This window comes from Prionailurus viverrinus, chromosome C2 (genome assembly GCF_022837055.1).
Source record: "Prionailurus viverrinus isolate Anna chromosome C2, UM_Priviv_1.0, whole genome shotgun sequence".
Lineage (NCBI taxonomy): Eukaryota > Metazoa > Chordata > Mammalia > Carnivora > Felidae > Prionailurus > Prionailurus viverrinus.
This window is the reverse complement of record NC_062569.1, coordinates 6,150,993-6,170,325: the sequence shown is the minus strand read 5'-3', so window position 1 is coordinate 6,170,325 and position 19,333 is coordinate 6,150,993. Positions and strand designations below refer to the sequence as shown.

The following is a 19,333-nucleotide window of genomic DNA, read 5'->3' as shown; positions in this document are numbered from 1 at the left end:
GCGCGGGGCAGGCCCGGGACTCACCTGAGCGGGCTGGTCGGCGTACTCCAGGAGCAGGTTCTGAGCGAACACCATCTCCTTCTCTCCGTTGGCATGCCGCCGAACGTCCACCCCGGGCAGCATCTGGTCCGCCGGGAGCTTCTGATAGGAGAGCAGCTCCAGGGACAGCGAGAAGGACACGTTCACCTGAGCAGACGTGAGCAAGGCCGTCGCCTCGCGCTGCCGAAGGCGGGCGGCAGCTTCCCCACCTGGCGATCGGTCCTCCTTCCTCCCACGGCCCCCGCGGCCCGGTAGGCCCCAGCTCAGCCCCTGACCACATGCGGCCTGTAGGCCGGCCCGGACGGGGCCGGCAGGGTGCCTCCCTCCACCCGGCGCCCGTGTCTGGGGTGTTTGGCCCACGGACGCTGCACCCTGCCCTGCGCCCCACACCCGTTAGTACGAGGAGCTGAGGCCCCCGAGGGGACACGGCCAGCAAACCTCCCTTTACCCCTTGGCGTGAGCAGGGCTGTGGGCGGGCCTGTTGGCCCAGCACTGCCTGTGTCCTTATCCCGAGGACACAGAGGAGCCTCTGATGGCTTGTAAGCAGGGGATGTCGGAATCAGGAGGTGGGCTGAGGGGAACGTGAGTCAAGGCCAAGGTGAATCTTAGCCCAAGGCAGGTGGATGCGTGGTTCCCCCGGTTCTTTGGGACTAGCTCCATACAGTCAACTGAGGCACTTGTTAAAAAAGTAGCTTCCTGGGCCTCAGCCTGGACCTTCTGGTCTCTGGAGGTGGGGCCTGTGAACTTCTATCTCCAGCAAGTTTTCTAAAGGCCACGGCTCTATTGCCAGACTTGGAAATCATTGTCCTAGAGCAACACATGGGTGTGGGATGACCTGGAGACTGAGGCTGGGGGTCAGAGAGGGGCTAGGAAGGAGGATGCCAGGCTCTGGGCACAGGGTGGAGGGCGGTGCTGTCTGCTGAGGTCAAATGTTTATTTTGAGAGGGAGGGAGGGAGAATCGCAGCCAGAGCCTCGCCGTCTGTGCCGATCCCTCCCCGGGGCTCCAGCTCATGAACCTTGAGACGAGGACCTGAGCCCAAACCGAGAGTTGGACGCTTAACCAACTGAGCCACCCAGGCGCCCTTCCCTGAGGCGTCTTAAAGGGACCTTTAACCACTTGGTGACAGCCGGCTCTGGTGGAACCGGACTCGGGCTGTGTTTGGGGGCTGCCCCTCAGTTTTCCTCTGGAGAAGGAAGCAAATGCTGAGTGAGGGTGCCCTTCTTCTGTAGATCTGCTCCCCTGCTCCCCTCCGTGATGAGGTCCTTGGGGTAGTCTGTCACCTAGCACAGCGTATGGCCCGCCCTCAACACACCTATGCCCAAGCGCACACCGGAGGAGAACGTGGCTGCTCCCTCCAGCTCTGGAAGCGGATGACACGAGAGCGTGCCGTGTCTGGATGCCAGTGTCTGCGCACACGTGTGTGAGGGCGTTGTGTACGCGTGCGTGCGTGAGGGGAAGGTGCCCACTGACCAGCATGTTCTCCTTCGGGCGGAGCACCAGTGGCTGGCCGGCCGTGGCTGGCTCCTCGTCACACCCCTGCACCCGGCCAGGAGCTCTGCGGCTGCGGCTGGCCCCATCTTGAGCAACAGAGAAGGGCCTGGAGACCAGGAGCCGGAAGGACTGTGGGATTTCTGTGGTGTTGGTCAGCTTCAGACGGTGGGTGGTCACCAGCTCGCTCAGCACCTGGGTGGCCACAGAGGTGGGGGACGCGAGGGAGGTCTCTCTCCCCTTCGGGAGCCCATGGCTCTGGGCTGGAGGCATTTCCAGGGGTGGGGGAGGCCTTCCAGGGATATCTGAGGTCCAGGTAGATTTGTGGGGGGCGGGGGTGGGGGGGACAGCACACTCACCCCAGAACAGGGCTGCTTGGGGATGAGGTCGCTGGCCTGGTGCCAGAACTCCGTGCCACCGCCGTAGTCCGGCTCCACGCTCAGCCTGCCGGCAGCGGGCATGGCTGGGCCCCAGGGGCCTCCGGGCTGTCCCCTCGCGGCTCCCCCGGCCAGCCTCTGCCTGGGCTCACCTGCTGGCTTCTCCCTCCCCCTCCCCATCTCCTTGCTCCCCGGAAGGGAGGCCCAGCCAACTCACTGTGCGGGCCTCACAGAGCTGCACAGGTCCAGTCTCAGGGCTCCCACGGCGAAGTCCTGCAGGCGCCGCCGCCTCCCGGGAAGCTCTCTTGCCACCTACCGAGCCCCAGACCCGTCACGGGCGGCGTGCCCCCCGCGACGGGCAGCGGCCGCGGCCCCACCCGGCCAGGAGGGCTCACCTCATCGTCCAGGCTCATGAAGCCCAGGGCATAGCCGACACACTCCACTTTGTGCCGGGTACCAGGGCCGAGCAGCACGGGCGTGAAAGACACAGAGATGCTGCTGCTGCCGCCGGCGGGGACCACCTGCACGGACCTCGGTCTCAGTGCCCCAGCCCTCCTACCAGCCCGGCCCGGGGGGCCTCTGCTGGCCGCGCCCGCCCCGCCCGCCCCGCCTGCCTCACCATCTGCTTGGGGCTGACGCGGTACAGGTGGCCACAGGGCACCCCGTCGTGCTCCCGCAGGACGACTGAGAGGATCTTCCGTGAGGCCCTGTCGCTGACCCTGGAGCAGCCCTCGGCCTGTCGTCAGAGAGTCACTGGGGCTCGCGCGGGCTCAAGGCCCGCAGGCCCCGGCTCGGCAGCCGGCCCATCCCGCCCCTCCACCTCCGCCCCTCCACCTCCGCCCCTGCTCACAGACTGGGCAGCTTCACGGCTGGAGTCTGACTCATCGGAGGAGCTTGGGGACCAGAAGGAGCTGCTGCTTGCAGGGGTCTCTGGGCACAAGAGGTCGTTTCCAGCTTGGTCCCGCAGCGGGAAGGGTGGCCCATAAAACACCAGCAGCTCCACCAGCCGGTCCTCCCTGTCTTCCGGAGTGTAGGTCTCCCAGTCCAGGCGGATATCTGGGACGGGGGGTGAGGGCTGAGGTAGGGGCGGACGCCTCTTCCCTGGACCCCCTCCCCGCAACCCCTGATGCTACCTCTTCTGCACTTAGGGGTGGGGGGGGCGGGGAGGGGAGGGCGGGCTTGCCTCCTTCCTGGTGCCACTTCACAAGAAAAGTCCACAGGCTATCCGGCTGGCTCTGCCAGCCCGACCCCCTGCGGGAGCCTGACCCGCAGGCCTTCACATCCAAATGCGCCACTCCAGGCATTTGGGGCTCTCCCCACAGCTTCCCCAGGCCCTCCAGCCCCTCTCCCCACCTTCTCCCCTCCGGCCATCGCCTCCTGCCGCACTCACTTCCATCCCCAGCCAGGCTAGCCTGGGTGCCACCATCTTGCCAGGATCCTCACCCCCTTTACCCCCATCCTTCTGCCCACCTGGCAAAGCCTGACCCTAGAGAACCGAACTGACCCTCTGGTCCCCACTATCACGCCCTCCCTGCTCCCTGACACCTGCACTGCCTCCTGGGTACCAGGCTGCCAGCCCCCGCTCACCTCCCGGAGCCCCCAAGTCCACACAGCCCCGGCACCCCATCCCAACACGCCCGTGTGCCGGCGGGCATCTGTGCTATCCTCCCTCCCCCCACCGCCACCTCGGCCCACCCCCTCTCCGGGGCCAGCCCTGCCCAGTCTCCCCTCTCCCACCTGCTTCAACCGCACGTAGGCAAGGCCGGTTCTCCCCGTCTTGGACAAGCTTCCCTCTGCCAGCCAGCCTTCCCAGTACCACCTCTGCCTGCACAGCGCGCCTGCAGGACCCCATCCACCGTCGCCCACCGTCCTCTGCCCTCAGCCACTCCCCAGCTCACGTCTGACTCGGCCCGCCCTGCAGGAGACCCGGTGAGCACGCCCAGGTGCCCGAGCTTGTGTTTCTTCAAGTTACTACCTTGGCATCTGCCTCTCACACCCACCAAGTCCCTCTCACCAAGGCCACCCAGTGACCTCCGTTCTCTGAGGTTCAGTAAAGACAGAAATGTGTGCACGATGACGAACCCCGAGGCCGGGAAGGGAGGTAGAAGAGAGATTCCAGACTAACCCAAAGGAAACAGAGCAAAGTCGCAGCGAGCACAAGAAAGAAAAAGCAAAGCGAATCTCCAAATAAGGGAGAAATGTACACATTTTTCCTGTTGAAAGAGAACGCCACGTTGGGCTTTTAAAAAGCTCAGCTCTCTGTTGTTTACAAAGAAACATCTCAAAGCGATAAAGGGCGAAAACAGGGAAGGACACAGGGGACGTTTAGTTCTCAATGCATCTGACGACGCAGCAGCGGCGAAGAAGTGAAACTGCTGGAAACGCCAGGAGGTTTTCCTTCTTTTTTTTTTTTTAAGATTTTAGTTTTAAGTAATCTCTCCACCCAACGTGGGGCTCGAGCTTCCAACCCTGTGATCGAGTCGGAGATGCCAGGAGACCTTAATAAAATAAAGCCAATTAAAGCGCAAATTCAATGTCCCTCCCCTAACTGCCCGGACCTAGTGGACACACGGAGCAGGGTCACAGGCTGCCAGCGCCCCCGCCTGCTGCACATTCCTTACAATTGCCAAGGAGCTTAACGACAGACCTGCCCTGGCCCCGCCCCTCGAGACACTGGCTCAGCCTGTGGGGTGGCCTAGCCTCACGATGCCTTAATCCCTCCACCTCCAGATTGCCACAGCTCCTCCTGTGGCCCAGACGCTCCCCGTTCTCACACGTTTCCTCAGGCCCAGCTGGCTCGTCCTCCCTCCTCGTAGCCTGGACGCCCCTCCACGGGGGAGCCTGCCCCGCACCCTATGCGATTCTCCAGCAGTCCCCTCGATGCCCTCAACCTGGGGGCAGCCCACAGTCCCGTCTGCGCCCCCATCGGCACGGGAGCCTCTCGGCGGACTCTGCCGTCTGTTCCCTCTGGATCCCCAGCAACTTGTACAGCACCCGGCTGTGGCTCAGTACTGCTGGCTAAAGGGATGAGAAAAGGTGACCCCTGCCAGTGTCTGTCCTTTTGCAAAGTGAACCTGATGAGAACAGCATCTAAGGCCCCACGCACTGAGGGACCCACGGCTGGGCAAGGGCAAGTCCTGCGCTCAAGCATGGAAGCAGCTGTCTCTGACATCCTCCGGGCTGGCTGGTCGCTCCCCTGCTGGGCCCTCCGGGGGTCTTCCTCAGTCACCACAGGCCACCCGGATTCCTGGGCCTGGTCACGGGCCATCAGCTTCCCTCGGCCCCATCATCCCTCCCAGCCTTGCCCACTGCATGGCACAGCCAGTAGATAGAGCCCCAGTTTATCTCGTGAGCCTCTTACCACAGGGGCTGGAGTTATTCAAGCGAAGGACCCGGGTGACTGTGTCTCCTCCGGAGACCTGGGTGCCGAACCTGGAGGCAGGAGAGGGGGTTCAGCGCAGCCATAACCAGCATGCACCTTGCAGGCAGGGCTGCTTCAGAGAGGAGGCTGGAACTGGGGCTCAGGCCGGGAGGAGGCCCGCAGTGGTTTATCCTGAAGTCACGAAGACCCAGGGCTGAAGTCCTTCCCCCTGCGGTGCCTGGTGAGCTGGGACCTGGGCTGTCGGATGCCCTGGTAGCACCCGCTCCACACCCCCACCCCCCATCTACCGACAGCACAGGTCCCAACTCGTGGGGTGGGGCCCCAGGCCTGGCACTGACCTCAGGCCACACGGACTACTTGCTACTTCTATCCTCCAAAGCCCTCTGCGATGTGCAGACCGCAGCCATGTCCCCGGAGGGGACATGCCTCTCTCCTCCAGGGCAGCCCTGTCCTGGGGCTTTCTTGCTGGGTGGCACCAAGTGGCCTTGGGCCAGCTGGAGAGCCACGAGTCAGCACGGGGAGCCACGTTTGGAGGCCAGGGGGTTTCAAGGGTCAGAGGATGAGGCCAGGGGCGGGGCGGAGGGTCACCTGATGACAGGCTCCTTCTGCAACTGGTCAGTGGTATAGTAAGTGGTCCTCAGGGAGCTGATGGGGCAGCCCACGACCGCCATATGCACCGGGATGACTGTTGGTGGCAGGTCGCCCACCTGCAAACACACACCAATCCTTTGTCTCTTGTCCCTTACTGCCATGGCATTCCCTGGCTCCGCATTCCCTCTGTTCACGGCCTTCCCTCCCCAAATAAGACAATGTACGTAGCTCACCCCTCCGTACTAAACTAAGAAATGCTTGTTGGGTCATCCGTTCGCAATTATCCCTGTATCCTCCAGTCCAGAGGACCACACAAGAACCATGCACAGCAGGTACCCGCGGCACCCTGAACGAGTGAGTGGAGGGCCAGTGGGAGAGTGAGTGAATGCACCAAGGGCTAGGTGACAATATGGCTTTGGGAGGCCGTTACGGCTTCTCCACACTCACTGCCCCTCCAGGCCTCATGTCCTGGCCCAAGCAGGCGGCCCATCAGATTCCTCTGCCCTCCTCAGTGGCGGCCCAGCCTCGTGGGACCCCACAGGAAAAGGTATGGAAGGTTTTGCTCACGAGGACCCCTCCTGCCCGAATCCCTGTGGTTGCCGCGGAGGTGAATGCCTATCCCAAGCTCAGTGGGCACGGTCTTACAACGTGGAGAGATTTGAGAGGCTGAGGGCCAGGGGTTGAAGGAGACAGCACTCGGGAGGTGAGGCCGGGCCCAGGCCATCTGTCCTTACCGTGCAGATGAGGTCGTCCCAGTACTCGCCCCACATGTTTGCATAGCCCGTGATGTCGATGCGCAGCTGCTGGTGGGCCCCCAGCATGCCCTGGGAAATGTGGGGAAAGAAGGCAGCTCCTTTCCCGTGAGACAACAGGCTTTCCATAAAATCTGGGCGAGAACCAGGAATGGGGATTCAGGACTCCAGGGTAGGAATGAGGTCCAAACCCTCAGGAGTTAGCGAAACACTGTACCAGAGAAGCCGCTCCACAGGCTCTCCTTGGTCTGGCTAAGCAGACCCTCCTGGGAGCCCAGAATCCAGCAGACGGCCTTCTTTACCTCTTGGGGGTCAGGCCCCAGTGGGAAACCTCCCTTCGGAGCCACCACCCGTCCCAGTCAAAACCAGGCCCTGTGCACAGGCCATCTGCCCTAGCCAGAAGATGGCCTCATTCGAAAGGGGGGCACGGAGGGCTACGGCCATCTCAGAGGTCTTGCTAGAAAAGACACTGGAATGGGGTCTGTGGCCAGGGTCCCCTCCCTGTGGCAGGCAGCCCACCCCTGAGAAGGCCCCAGGAAACGCTGCTCTGGCCCGCCCCGGGGTTCTTACTCAGCTGCTCTCGCTTGGCCAAGCGTTCTCGAATCCGCGACGTCTTCAGCAGGGCAGGGGGCACGTCGGGGCTTTTACCAGACGGGACACAGAAACAGCATCAGGCCATCAGGCCTGTTCCCCAGAGCCGAGCCACCTCTCTGGGCGACGAGCATCCCACCAGGGGCACGGGGGGAGGAAGGCGGCTCTGCCCGCTCCTCGCAGGGAAGAAGTCAGGTCTGTTCACCTCCCTCTCTGGTCTCGGGGCCTGCCACACCCCTGTCGCCCCAAGCACCCCAGCTACCGGCCACCTTCCAGCCCAGGCACTGCCTTCTAAGAAACTCAGGAGGGACCTGTTATCCCTAGGCTCTGTGCCCTGGTGATCCCAGAGACAGTCCCAGCCCAGGGTCCTCCTCTCTTGCCCGGCCTTCTGCAAAAGGCCCTCTTTCCAGTCTTTCCTGCCGACATTGGTCCAGCATCGAGTGTGCACTAACTTTCCTGGAGTGGGTGAGTTAATGGCCCATAAACCCCTAGTGGCTCCCACCACCCACGGCAGGGGTTTTTATGTTGGGCTCCCCTGACTTAGGAGGTTAAGCGGTGAGGGGTTCGCTGGGGGGGTGCAGGACCTGCCAATTTCTGTGGCCTCATTATTCCCCCCGGGGGCTGATTTCTAGTTACATCTTTGCAGAAGGCCTCACTGCCACGTCTCTGCCCTCACAGCTCCCTCCACCGCCAGTGACCTTCTCCCTTATGCACTGGCCTGCATGCTGCCTGACCTACCGGAAGCCCTCTACCTCGCCACAGCCCCCGGCCTCTCCCGGAGGCCCCCCCAGAGTCCAGGAGGTGGGCTGGTGGGAACCCCTCCTCTACGTGTCTCCGTGTCTAAACACAGGGAGAGATGCACCTTCTCTCTCCTCATACCAGCCCGCCTCTGGCCACTTAGGCCACACGTGTGCCCAACGGGGCCAACCCACCCGGCCACATCCTCCCTGGGACGTGAATCCCCACACTTACAGGCTGGGTTTCTGATTCGGGCCGTTTGGGGGGCCCCCGAAGTACTCAAACTTGAGGGTGAAGGGCGTCTGTATCGGGGAGCGGTTGGTCAGGATGAGCTGGCGGTTCACGCGGGTCCTCAGAGGCACCGCGGAGCCAAAGTCGAGGCGGAGCTCCTGCAGGTGGTCCGGCCACAGCTCTGTGCTGAGAACGCTGCCCCGTGCCCAGGGGCACCAAGTTACACGCCACCCTTGGCCCTGCCCAGTGAGCCCGCTTGGGTGGGAGCGCGAGAGCCACCTACGCGCTAGGCTTCATCCTTGGGCTGCCTCCCCGGTGAGCTGCCACCCCAAGACACGTGCCAACAGGGGCCTCGGCTCCATAAACTCTCCCTGCCCTGGGGCGACGGGCCCGTCTCCCAGTTGCTGGGCCTCGTAGCTGCCGACAGCCCCGTCCCCTGCGTCTCCTACCCGCCTGGACGTCGCGCCTCCAAGTGTGTGGGCAAAGGCCGCACAGAGGGCGGGGTTTGGGTAGGGAGACCTGTTCCCACAGAGGTCATGAGGGGCCTCAGTGACACCGTGGCCCTTTCTCGGCTGCAGGAATCAGCCGGGAGTAGGCCGGTGCCACCGTGGCACCACTGCTAGGCTAGTCCTTCGTACGGTCGCTCAGCCCTCGGGCCCCGGCCCCAGCCCTGGGCTCACCTGCCATCAGAGCCCTCCGCAGAGATGGCAATAGCCACTTGCAGTCCCTGGGGTTTCCCAGAAATGCCCAGGACCACTGGCTCCTTCATGCCCGACACGGTACAAGGGAGGGCCAGATGGCTCAGCTCGTCCTGTAAGAAAGCCCACCGGGGGGCACATCACTACAGGGAAGTCCCAGGGCGGCCTGAGACGGTCTTCCCTCGCACAGGTGGTTGTTGTGGGGCGCTCAGCACAAAGTCTTGACCTCTGTCCCGTCCCATCTCTCTGGCAGGGCTCCCCAGTCCCTCCCTCCGGTGAGCCACCGTCACCGGCCTAGCCCGCTATCCCACGCCCTGGGCCCTTCCTCAGGGCTCCTGGCTCAGTCTGCTCCAAATATCTGGCCGTGCCCACGCGGACGGGGACCCCCTCAAAGTGGGCCTCTGGAGAAGCCACACGCTCATTCCGATGAAGCTGCTACGACAGAAATCAAGCCCAGCCCGCGTCGGGTCTGCTCTGTGCCTGAGCCCATCTGCCCGTCACCCTGGAGCTCAGATGCAGCTGAGGAAGAAAGTCTACTCTGTCCACATTTGCCAGGGAGGAAATGAGACGGAGTCTCTTTCCCCACCAGAACTGCAAACAGCCGGCAGCCAGCCCCGATGGCCTTCCTGTGGGCCGAGCTGGGGAGCAGCCGTGCCCTTCCTGGGACAAGGTGGCCACCAGCGAGCCTCGGGATCATCCGGGCAAATTGGAAAGCTGGGCCCACCCGCGGCTGCAGAGGAGGGGAGGGGTAAGCTGGAGCCAAAGGCCAGACGTGGCCAGTGGGTTTTGGCACACTCAGGCCTGCTCCGGGCTTCCTGACCTCGTATCCCTAGACGGCAGGCCTAACGGGAATGGGGACCCCAGACTCTTGGGAGACAGGAGTGGGACTTGAGGCAGACCGCCCCACCAGTACGGATACGGTTGCGGGGTGCCTTCCCAGTGCCTCGGGCCCTCTCACCACCGTACTCACCTGGGTGTGAGCAGTGAACTCCAGGCTGAGCTGGCGCTCCTCACTGGGACCCAGCGTGCCACGTCTCGGGGAGACCTTGGCCGTGCAGAAGTCTGCTTGGTGCCCCAGCAGCTGGCAGACACGAGGACAGGCCTGTTGTCACCCGCGGGGTTCCCGGCACGGACCCAGGATCCACGCGGCGCTGGAGGCTGGCAGGCTGGAGGCCCGCAGCGGGACCAGGGGGGCTGCGTGCTCGCTGGTGGGAGTAATCCGCTGGTCCTTCCCCCTCCCCTGCCCGACCCTGGATGAACCTCACACCTGTCAGGAGTTGCTGGGCTGAACAAGCTGCCCCGGGAGACCTAGGGTGATGGTGACCAGAGGGCTGCTGCCTCTGATGGCAGCAACAGACTCTGGGCAACGGACAGGGCCACGGGGGAGAGGAGAGCCTCTCTTCCGGGGAGCACCTGGGGGGCAACGTCCCTCTCCGCACGGGCCTCTCGTGCTGACCGTGCAGGCTCACTCACCTTGCCCCAGTGGAAGCGGGTGGGCAGGAGGGTGCCATTGATGAGTCTAATGGTTGCCTTGGTGGGCACGCCCAGGTAGAGGTTGCTGACTTCCACGTGGCTGTTTTGCAGGTACACGTAGGGCTCCTGTACGTCGGCGTATACAGGAAGGTGGCTGGAACGCAAGGAAGAAAGAAGAAACAAAACCATCTTTATTTTCAGATGATACAATGGTCTCTGTAGAAAATCCCAAGGAATCCAGATTAAAAAATTTTTTTTTAAGTTTCTTTATTTCTGAGAGAGAGAGAATGTGCATGAGTGGGGGAGGAGCAGAGAGAGGGAGACACAGAATCCAAAGCAGGGTCCAGGCTCTGAGCTGTCAGCACAGAGCCCGATGTGGGGCTCGAACTCGCGAACTGCGAGATCATGACCTGAGCCGAGGTCGGACGCTCAACCGACTGAGCCATCCAGGCGCCCCAAGATTTTAAAAATTCCTTAAAAAACAACGACAAGAAAACAATCCCCTGCAATCGATGAGTCAGCCAAGTTACAGGGTACAAACTACAAAAACTAATCACACTTTTATATGCTAACAACAAACATGTAGATACAGAAATTAAAAATACAATACTACTGACAACTGCTCAGAAAAATTGAAATACTTAGAGGTAAATCTGATAAAACGTATACAGGATTTGTATGCTGAAAACTACAAAACCAGCTGAGAGAAATCGAAGATTTAATAAACAGAGAGACTCTATTCATGGATTCAAAGACTCAACCAGAGTAAAGATGTCAATTCTCTACAAATTGATCTATAGGTTTAACACAATTCTTACGAAACTCTCAGAAAAGATTTTTGTAAATATAGACAAGCTCATTATAAGATCTAGATGGAAAGACAAAGGACACGGAATAACTAAAACAATTTTTAGAAGAATAAATAATAAAGAAAGAAATCACTGTGCTGGCTGTTAAGACTTACTATATGGCTACAGTAATCAAGGTAGTGAACTATTGCCAGACGCATATACACACAGACCAGTGGACCGATATAGAAAAATCTAGAAATACACTCACACAAATATGTCTGGCTGACTTTTGTTTTTGCTTTTGCCTGAGGAATAGAGATAATATGTATTATGCTTTTCCCCTTTTATTTTGCGATAACTATAGATTCACATTGCAGCTAAAACAAAAATTCCACAAGAATCCCGTATGCCCTTCACCCAATTTCCCCAATGGTAACCTCTTGCATAAATACAGTACAGAATGGCCACCAGGAGATCAATATTGATGCAGTCCATGATTTCGGCTCAGGTCACGATCTCAACAGTTTGTGAGATCGAGCCCCAGGGCCAACTTGGGATTTTCTCTCTCTCCCTTTCTCTCTCTGCCCCTCCCCAATGCACACACACACTCTCTCTTTAAATAAATGAACCTAAAAAACAAAACAAAACAAAACAAAACTATTCACCCGTTGAGGAACTTCTGAGTTGTCCCAACTGATTCTTGACAAGAGGTGTGAAAACAATATAGTGTGGGAAGAACAATCTTTCGACAAACGACACTGGGAGAATTAGATATCCACAGGCAAAAATAAAATAAAGCTCTACCGAAACCTCACAACTTATACAAAAATTAACCCAAAACGTATCACAAGCCTAAATGTAAAACGTAAACCTATTAAGCTTTTAGAAAACAACAGGAGAAAATCTTTAGGACCCACAATCACAATTCATAAAAGACAAATTTGGCAAACTGGACCTCACCAGAATTTTTAAAAATGTTTGCTCCGCAAAAGGCCTTCTTTCCTTCAAAAGACAAAATTGCAGACTGGGAGAAAATATTTGTAACCCAGGTATTGGACAAGAGACTTGTATCTCGAAAAGGCAAAGAACTCTTAAAACTCAACAATAACACAACGCAATTAGAAAATGACATAAAGGGGTGCGTGGGGAGCTCAGTCAGTTAAGTGTCTGACTCTTGATTTCAGCTCAGGTCATGGTCTCGGGATCGTGGGATGGAGCCCTGTGGCTCTGCACTGAGTGTGGTGCCTGCTTGAAATTCTGTCTGTCCCTCTCCCTCTGCCCCTCTCCCCCACTCATGTGCACTCTCTAATATAAAATGAAATGAAATAAAACAAATGACATAAAAATTTCACCAAAGACCTTGGATAAGCAGATAGCAAATAAGTACATGTAATATGTTCAAAATCATTAGCCAGTTGGAAACCATAAATGAAAATCACTCCGAGAATGGGGTAATATCCCTATACACCTATCAGAATGACTCAAATAAAAAACAGTGATGACACCAAGGGCCGGGAGGGATATGGTGAAGCTAGATCACTCACAAGTCGCTGTGACAACGTAGAATGACAAAGCCACTCTGCAAAATTTTTTGGCAATTTCCCGCAAAGCTAAATGCCCACTTACCATACACCTGGCAATGTTATTCTTGAACATTTATCCTAGAGAAATGCAAACACATGTCCATACAATGACCTGTACACAAATATTCACAGCAGCTTTATTCACAATAGCTCAAACCTGGAGACAGCCCCGGTGTCCTTTCAAGGGTGCTGCTTAAACCGCACGTTCACGCCATGGAACTCTACTCCGCAGCAAAAAGGAATCGGCTGTTCACGCACGCAACCTGGAGAGCTCTCAAGGGAATTATGCTGAGTGGCGGGGGGAAAAAGTCCACGTCAAAGGTTACATAGGGTATGATTCAACATTCTTGAAAGAAACGAATTGCAGATACGGAATACAGAATTGGTTTCATAATTCCAAAACCTCTAACAGACTGAGTCTGGTTCTGATGTTTGCTTTGTCTCTTCAGACTCTGGGTTTCTGGGGCTTTTTTCTTGCCTCTTTTCATGCCTTGTAATTTTTTGCTGGAAGCTGGACATTATGTATTGGGAAATCGGAATTGATGTAAATAGAGCTTTAACACAAAGCTTTATGTTCATCCGTCTAAGAGCTGGGCCACGTTTACTATTCTCTGTAGCAGTGGGTGGCAGAGGCTTCAGTCCCCTCCAGTGTCCCTGTTTTTTCTCTCCCCTGTTGTCCTTGGGTTTACCTACAAACTCTTTTTTTCTTAAGCTCTTTTTAAAAAATGGTTTATTTATTTTTGAGAGAGAGAGAGAGAGCAAGCGTACCAGCGGGGGAGATGCAGACAGAGAGGGAGACATAGAATCCAAAGCAGGCTCCGGGCTCTGAGCTGTCTGCATAGAGCCCGATGCGGGGCTGGAACTCATGAGCCGTGAGATCATGACCTGAGCCGAAGTTGGACGGTCCACGGACTGAGCCACCCAGGCGCCCCCTCTACAAATTCTTTCTTAAATAGAGTCTGAAGTCCTGCAGTTCTTTTGGCCACAATCTTCTGTTATTAAAATTTTTTTTTTAACGTTTATTTATTTTTGAGACAGAGAGAGACACAGCATGAATGGGGGAGGGGCAGAGAGAGAGGGAGACACAGAATCGGAAGCAGGCTCCAGGCTCTGAGCCATCAGCCCAGAGCCCGACGCGGGGCTCGAACTCGCGGACCGCGAGATCGTGACCTGAGCTGAAGTTGGATGCTCAACCGACTGAGCCACCCAGGCGCCCCAATCTTCTGTTATTATACCGAGGCTTGTTGATGCCTTGGGAAGGTGTAGGGGAAAAGGAAGTGCTCTATAATCCAATGATTGTTCTCTGTCTTGTGCTAGTGAGGCTGTGTCCCTGGACCTGACCTTCACAAGTCCTTCTGTTTTTTTCCCCCTTTAGGTGAGATACGAAGACCAGAGAGGGCGGGGGTGGGTAATTTCCCTTCCCCCACGTCAGATGAAGCTCCTGTGAAGTCTTTCCCTTGCTGGGCAGGACTCGTGGAGAACACTCTGGACTTATTTCAAAGCGGTTCTCTGCCCCCCGAACCAGGCATATTTCAGAAGAGTTATTTTCCCCTCCCCCTGACCAAACTGGAGAATTTTCCTCCAATGTTCCCCACAAGAACCTGGTGAGTCTCCAGAGTTTTTACCTCTCATGTTACACCACACAACCTCCGGGAATGTTCCTACCCTGACTGGCTCCAGCAGCTTTTGCTTCAGCAAAGTGACCTGCATTCACCCATCTCTTTGGTTCTTGGGGTGGCTGCTCCATGGCCTCAATTCTCTAATGAGTCTGAGAAAAGTTACTGTTTCAGGGGCTCAGTCGGTTGAGCGTCCGACATCGGCTCAGATTGTGATCTTGCGGCTTGTGGGTTCGAGCCCCACGTCGGGCTCTGTGCCGACAGCTCAGAGCCTGGAGCCTGCTTCCGATTCCGTGTCTCCCTCTGTCTCTGCCCCACTCCGTGTCTGTCTTTCTCTCTCTCTCTCTCTCTCTCTCTCTCTCTCTCAAAAATATATAAACATTGGGGCACCTGGGTGGCTCAGTTGGTTGGGCATCCAACTTCAGCTCAAGTCATGATCTCACTGCTCATGGGTTCGAGCCCCGTGTCGGGCTCTGTGCTGACAGCTCAGAGCCTGGAGCCTGCTTCAGATTCTGTGTCTCCCTCTCCCTCTCTGCTCCTCCCCTACTTACACTCTCTCTCTCTCTCTCAAATATAAAAAATAAAACATAAAAAAATTAAAAATATGTATATATGTGAACATTTAAAAAAATTAGAAAAGTTACTGTTTCCATTTGTTCAGCTTTTTCCTTGTTACGAAAGCAGGAATGATGACTCCTGAGCTCTTTACATGTCTGGACGTCTGAAGGTATTATGTAGACGTGACCAATGTTCATCATCGGTTGAGTTTAAGTAAAGGAAATTTTCCTAGATGATTTGGACGGGCCTGATTCAATCAGTTGAAAGGCCTCAAAGCAGAACTGAGGTTACTCAGAAAAAGAAGACATTTAATGTGTGCACAGCATCTTCAGTTGGTGCCAGAGAGTTCTAGTCTGCCCTTCCTGACGGCCTGTCCTATTGATTTGGGGAGCGCGAAGCCAGCCCATATAGTCGTGTAAGCCAATTCCTTGTAATAAATACAACTACTCATTCTGTTTCTCTGGTGGAACCCTAACTGGTACAAATACATCAAGGTGAATACATAGGTAATGTAAATGACAATATAAATATATTTTTGCCTGTAACTGTTCTATCTGGTGTATTTATTTTTTATCTTTTTTTAAATGTTTGTTTATTTTTGAGAGAGAGAGACAGAGCGTGAGCAGGGGAGAGGCAGAGAAAAAGGGAGACACAGAATCCGAAGCAGGCTCCGGGCTCTGAGCTGTCACACAGATTATGACCTGAGCCAAAGTCAGACGCTTAACTGACTGAGCTACCCAGGCGGCCCCCATTCTATCTGATTTAAAAGACAACCTCCTAAGCCAATAACTATAAAACTGTGTTGATGGATCTATATTGTATAAAGATATAAGGAAGGAGAGGGAACAGAGCTATATTGCAGCAAAGCTGATTACTATTGAAATAAATTGGTATTAATCCAAACTAGATTGTTTTAAAATTAAGATATTACCTAAAATACCCAGGGCAGCCAATTGATAAAATGCTTTTTTTTTTTAAAGTTTATTTATTTATTTTGAGAGAGAGAGAGAGACAGTGCTAGCATGCATAAGCAGGAAAGGGACAGAGAGAGGGAGAGAGAGAATCTCAAGCAGGCTCTGTACTATCAGCACAGAGCCCGACGTGGGAATCGAACTCACAAACCACGAAACCATGCCCTGAGCCGAAATCCGGAGTCAGATGCTTAACCGACTGAGCCACCCAGGAAAGAAAATACTTTTTTACAAAGGTACAAGAAACACAGGAATTAAAATACAGTGCTAGAGAACATCTATCTAACACAGAAAAAGGTAGTAATGAAGAAACAACAGGTGAAAAAAAGAAGGCCTACAGGAAACAAATGGCAAAATGGGAGACAGAAGTCCTAATCGGTAATTACATTAAATGCAAATGGATTCAACAGTCCAATCAGAAGGTAGAAATTGGCAAGATGTTCCCACTATATCCTGCCTACAGGAAACATCTCAGATTCGAAGACACAAGTAGGTTGAAAGTGAAAGGATAAGAACGGTATATCGTGCAAACAGTATTCCAAAGACGGCTGTAACAACTAACTCATGAGAGACGAAGTGAACTTTAAGATAAAAAGGGGGGCGCCTGGGTGCCTCAGCGGGTTAAGCGTCCGACTTCGGCTCAGGTCACGAGCTCACGGTCCGTGGGTTCGAGCCTTACACTGGGCTCTGCGCTGACAGCTTGGAGCCTGAAGCCTGCTTTGGACTCTGCGTCCCCCTCTCTCTCTGCTCCTCCCCTGCTCACTCTCTTTCTCTCTCTCTCTCAAAAATAAACAGTAAAAAAAATTATAAGATAAAAACTGTTACTAGAGACAAAGATATTTTATAATTATAAAAAGGCCAATCCATCAAAAAGACATTACTGTTACAAACACACATGTATCTAGCAACAGAGCCCCAAAATACACGAAGTAAAAAATGACAAAATTGAAGAGACAGCCTGACAATTAAACAATAGCTGGAGAGTTCAAAACCGCATTTTAAGTAATAGAACTAAGCAGAAGATAAACATGGGAACAGAAGACTTAACACTATAAGCCAACCAGACCTAATAGCCATATATACAACACTACTCAACAGAATACACATTTTTCTAAAGTGCACACGGAACATTCTACAGACTAGACCATACGGTAGCTCAAAATAAAAGCTTCAATGAATTTAAAAGTACTGGATGGGGCGCCTGGGTGGCTCAGTCGGTTGGGCATCCGACTTCGGTTCAGGTCATGATCTCACAGTTCGTGAGTTCAAACCCCACGTTGGGCTCTGTGCTGACAGCTCAGAGCCTGGAGCCTGCTTCGGATTCTGTGTCCTCCTCTCTCTCCACCCCACCCCTGCTTGTGCTCTGTCTCTCTCTCTCTTTCAAAAATGAATAAACATTTAAAAAAATTTAAATTTAAAAGTACTGGAGTCAAAGTGTTTTCTCCAAAAACAAGAGAATCAAATGAAAAATCAACAATAGAAAGAAATCTGAGAAACAAAAATTTGTGTAAATTAAACAACACATTCCTAAATAAGCAATGGATCAAGTAAAAATCATAAGAGAAATTAGAAAATACTTTGTATCAATGAAAATGAGAACATAACCTATCAAAGTTTATGTGATGTAGCTAAAGCTGTGCTTAGAGAGAAATTTATATCTGTAAATGCCAATATTAAAAAAATAAATAAAAGATCTCAAATCAAAAACCCAAGCTTTTACCTTAAGGAACTAGAAACTAGATAAAAGGACAACAAACTAAACACAAAGCAAGCATAAGGAGAGAAATAAAGATTAGAAAGCAGATATGTTAAACAGAAAATAGAAAAAGAGAGGAAATCAACTAAACCAAAAGCTGGTTCTTTGAAAACATCAACATTAACAAAGCTCTAGCTAGACTGACCAAGAGAAAAAGAGAGAAGACTCGAATGACAGAAATTGGGAATGAAAAAGAGGACATTACTACTGACGATGCATAAATAAAAAAGGATTACAGGGAAACACAATTAACAACTGTATGTGAACAAATTATGTAATTTAGATGAAATGGACAAATTCCTAGAACACCACAAACTGGAGTCAAGAAGAAATACAAAACTCGAACAAACCCATCACAAAAGATTAAGTTATTTTTAAAGTTCTCACAGAGAAAAGCCCACCTCCACACGTCTTCGCTGGTTAATTCTACCAAACATTTAAAAAACTCACACCAATCTGTCACAAACTCTTCAATAACATAGAAGAGGAGTGAACACTTCCAAACTCATTTCTAAGATGTATTACTCTAGTAGCAAAACCAGAAAAAGACATCACAAAAAAAACCTACAGACGAGTATCTCTTATGGCTACAGATACAAATATCCTCAAGAAAATATCAGCAACCCATATCCAACAACGGATCAAAAGAATCATACACTGCGACCAAATGGGATTTTTACAAGAATGCAAGGATGGTTTTAACATCCAAAGGTCAACATAAAACACCCTGTTAACACACACAATGAAAGGACAAAAAATGACATGATCATTTCAACAGATACAGAAAAAACATTCAATGAAACTAACATTCTTTCATGATAAAAAAACAATCAGCAAACTAGGAATAGAAAGGAACTTCCTTAACCCGATAAAAGACATCTACAAAAAGCCAACAGCTAACATCATACTTAATGGTGAAAGACTGAACGCTTTCTTTTTAAGATAGGTAACAAGACAAGGATGTCTACTTTTGCCACTTTTATTCAATATTGTACTGGTGTATTAGGTGCATTGGGCAGGAAAAAGAAATAAAAAGCATCCAGATTGGACAAGACGAAGTATAATTATCTCTATATATTGATGACACACTATCTTCTATTTAGAGAACTATTAGAAGTAATAATGAATTCAGCAAGGTTGTAGGGTACAAGATCAGTATGCAAAAATATTTGTATTTCTGTATACTAGCAATGAATACTCATAAAATGAAATTAGGAAAGCCAGTTCATTTCCAAAAGCATCAAAAAAGATACCTAGGAATAACTTTAACAGAAGAAGTACAAGATTTATACAGATGACAAACACTACCAAAATGATAAACATTACCAAATGTTTGGTAATGACAAACTTACCAAATGTAATGACAAACATCACCAAAAGAAATGCCAGAAGGACCTAGATAAATGAAAAGACATTTCACGTTCACAGATAGGAAGACTTAATGTGGTTAAGGTGAATATACTCTCCAAAGCGATCTACAGATCCCATACAGTCCCAATTAAAATCCCAGCTGGCTATTTGCAGTCATTGATAAACCGACCCTAGAACTCATATGGAAATGCTAAGGACCCAGAATAGCCAAAGTGACCTTGACACAGAAAAACACAGTTGGAGAATTCATACTTCCTGATTCCGAAACTTACTACAAAGTTACAGTAATTAAGCAACTGTGGTGCTGGAACAAGAATAATTCTAT

The 19,333-nt window shown here is 53.0% G+C and overlaps 1 protein-coding gene across 3 annotated transcripts in view; it reads right to left on the bottom strand.

Annotated features, from left to right (window-relative positions):
* The window catches only part of DLEC1 (DLEC1 cilia and flagella associated protein), a 91,607-nt gene that overhangs the window by 1,462 nt on the left and 70,812 nt on the right, over window positions 1–19,333 (bottom strand). The window contains exons 20-34 of one of the 3 annotated variants that reach the window (XM_047874620.1): window positions 10,363–10,516; window positions 9,860–9,970; window positions 8,872–9,002; window positions 8,195–8,386; window positions 7,202–7,272; window positions 6,614–6,765; window positions 5,877–5,995; window positions 5,268–5,338; window positions 2,757–2,962; window positions 2,526–2,642; window positions 2,302–2,427; window positions 2,124–2,218; window positions 1,889–1,973; window positions 1,512–1,724; window positions 25–186 (exon numbers count right to left, since the gene is read on the bottom strand). In XM_047874620.1, the coding sequence (XP_047730576.1) occupies window positions 25–186; window positions 1,512–1,724; window positions 1,889–1,973; window positions 2,124–2,218; window positions 2,302–2,427; window positions 2,526–2,642; window positions 2,757–2,962; window positions 5,268–5,338; window positions 5,877–5,995; window positions 6,614–6,765; window positions 7,202–7,272; window positions 8,195–8,386; window positions 8,872–9,002; window positions 9,860–9,970; window positions 10,363–10,516 (2,005 nt within the window). Of the gene's footprint in view, window positions 1–24; window positions 1,725–1,888; window positions 1,974–2,123; window positions 2,219–2,301; window positions 2,428–2,525; window positions 2,643–2,756; window positions 2,963–5,267; window positions 5,339–5,876; window positions 5,996–6,613; window positions 6,766–7,201; window positions 7,273–8,194; window positions 8,387–8,871; window positions 9,003–9,859; window positions 9,971–10,362; window positions 10,517–19,333 lie in introns of those variants that run through there. The other 2 variants (XM_047874621.1, XM_047874622.1) reach the window with 2 other exon arrangements.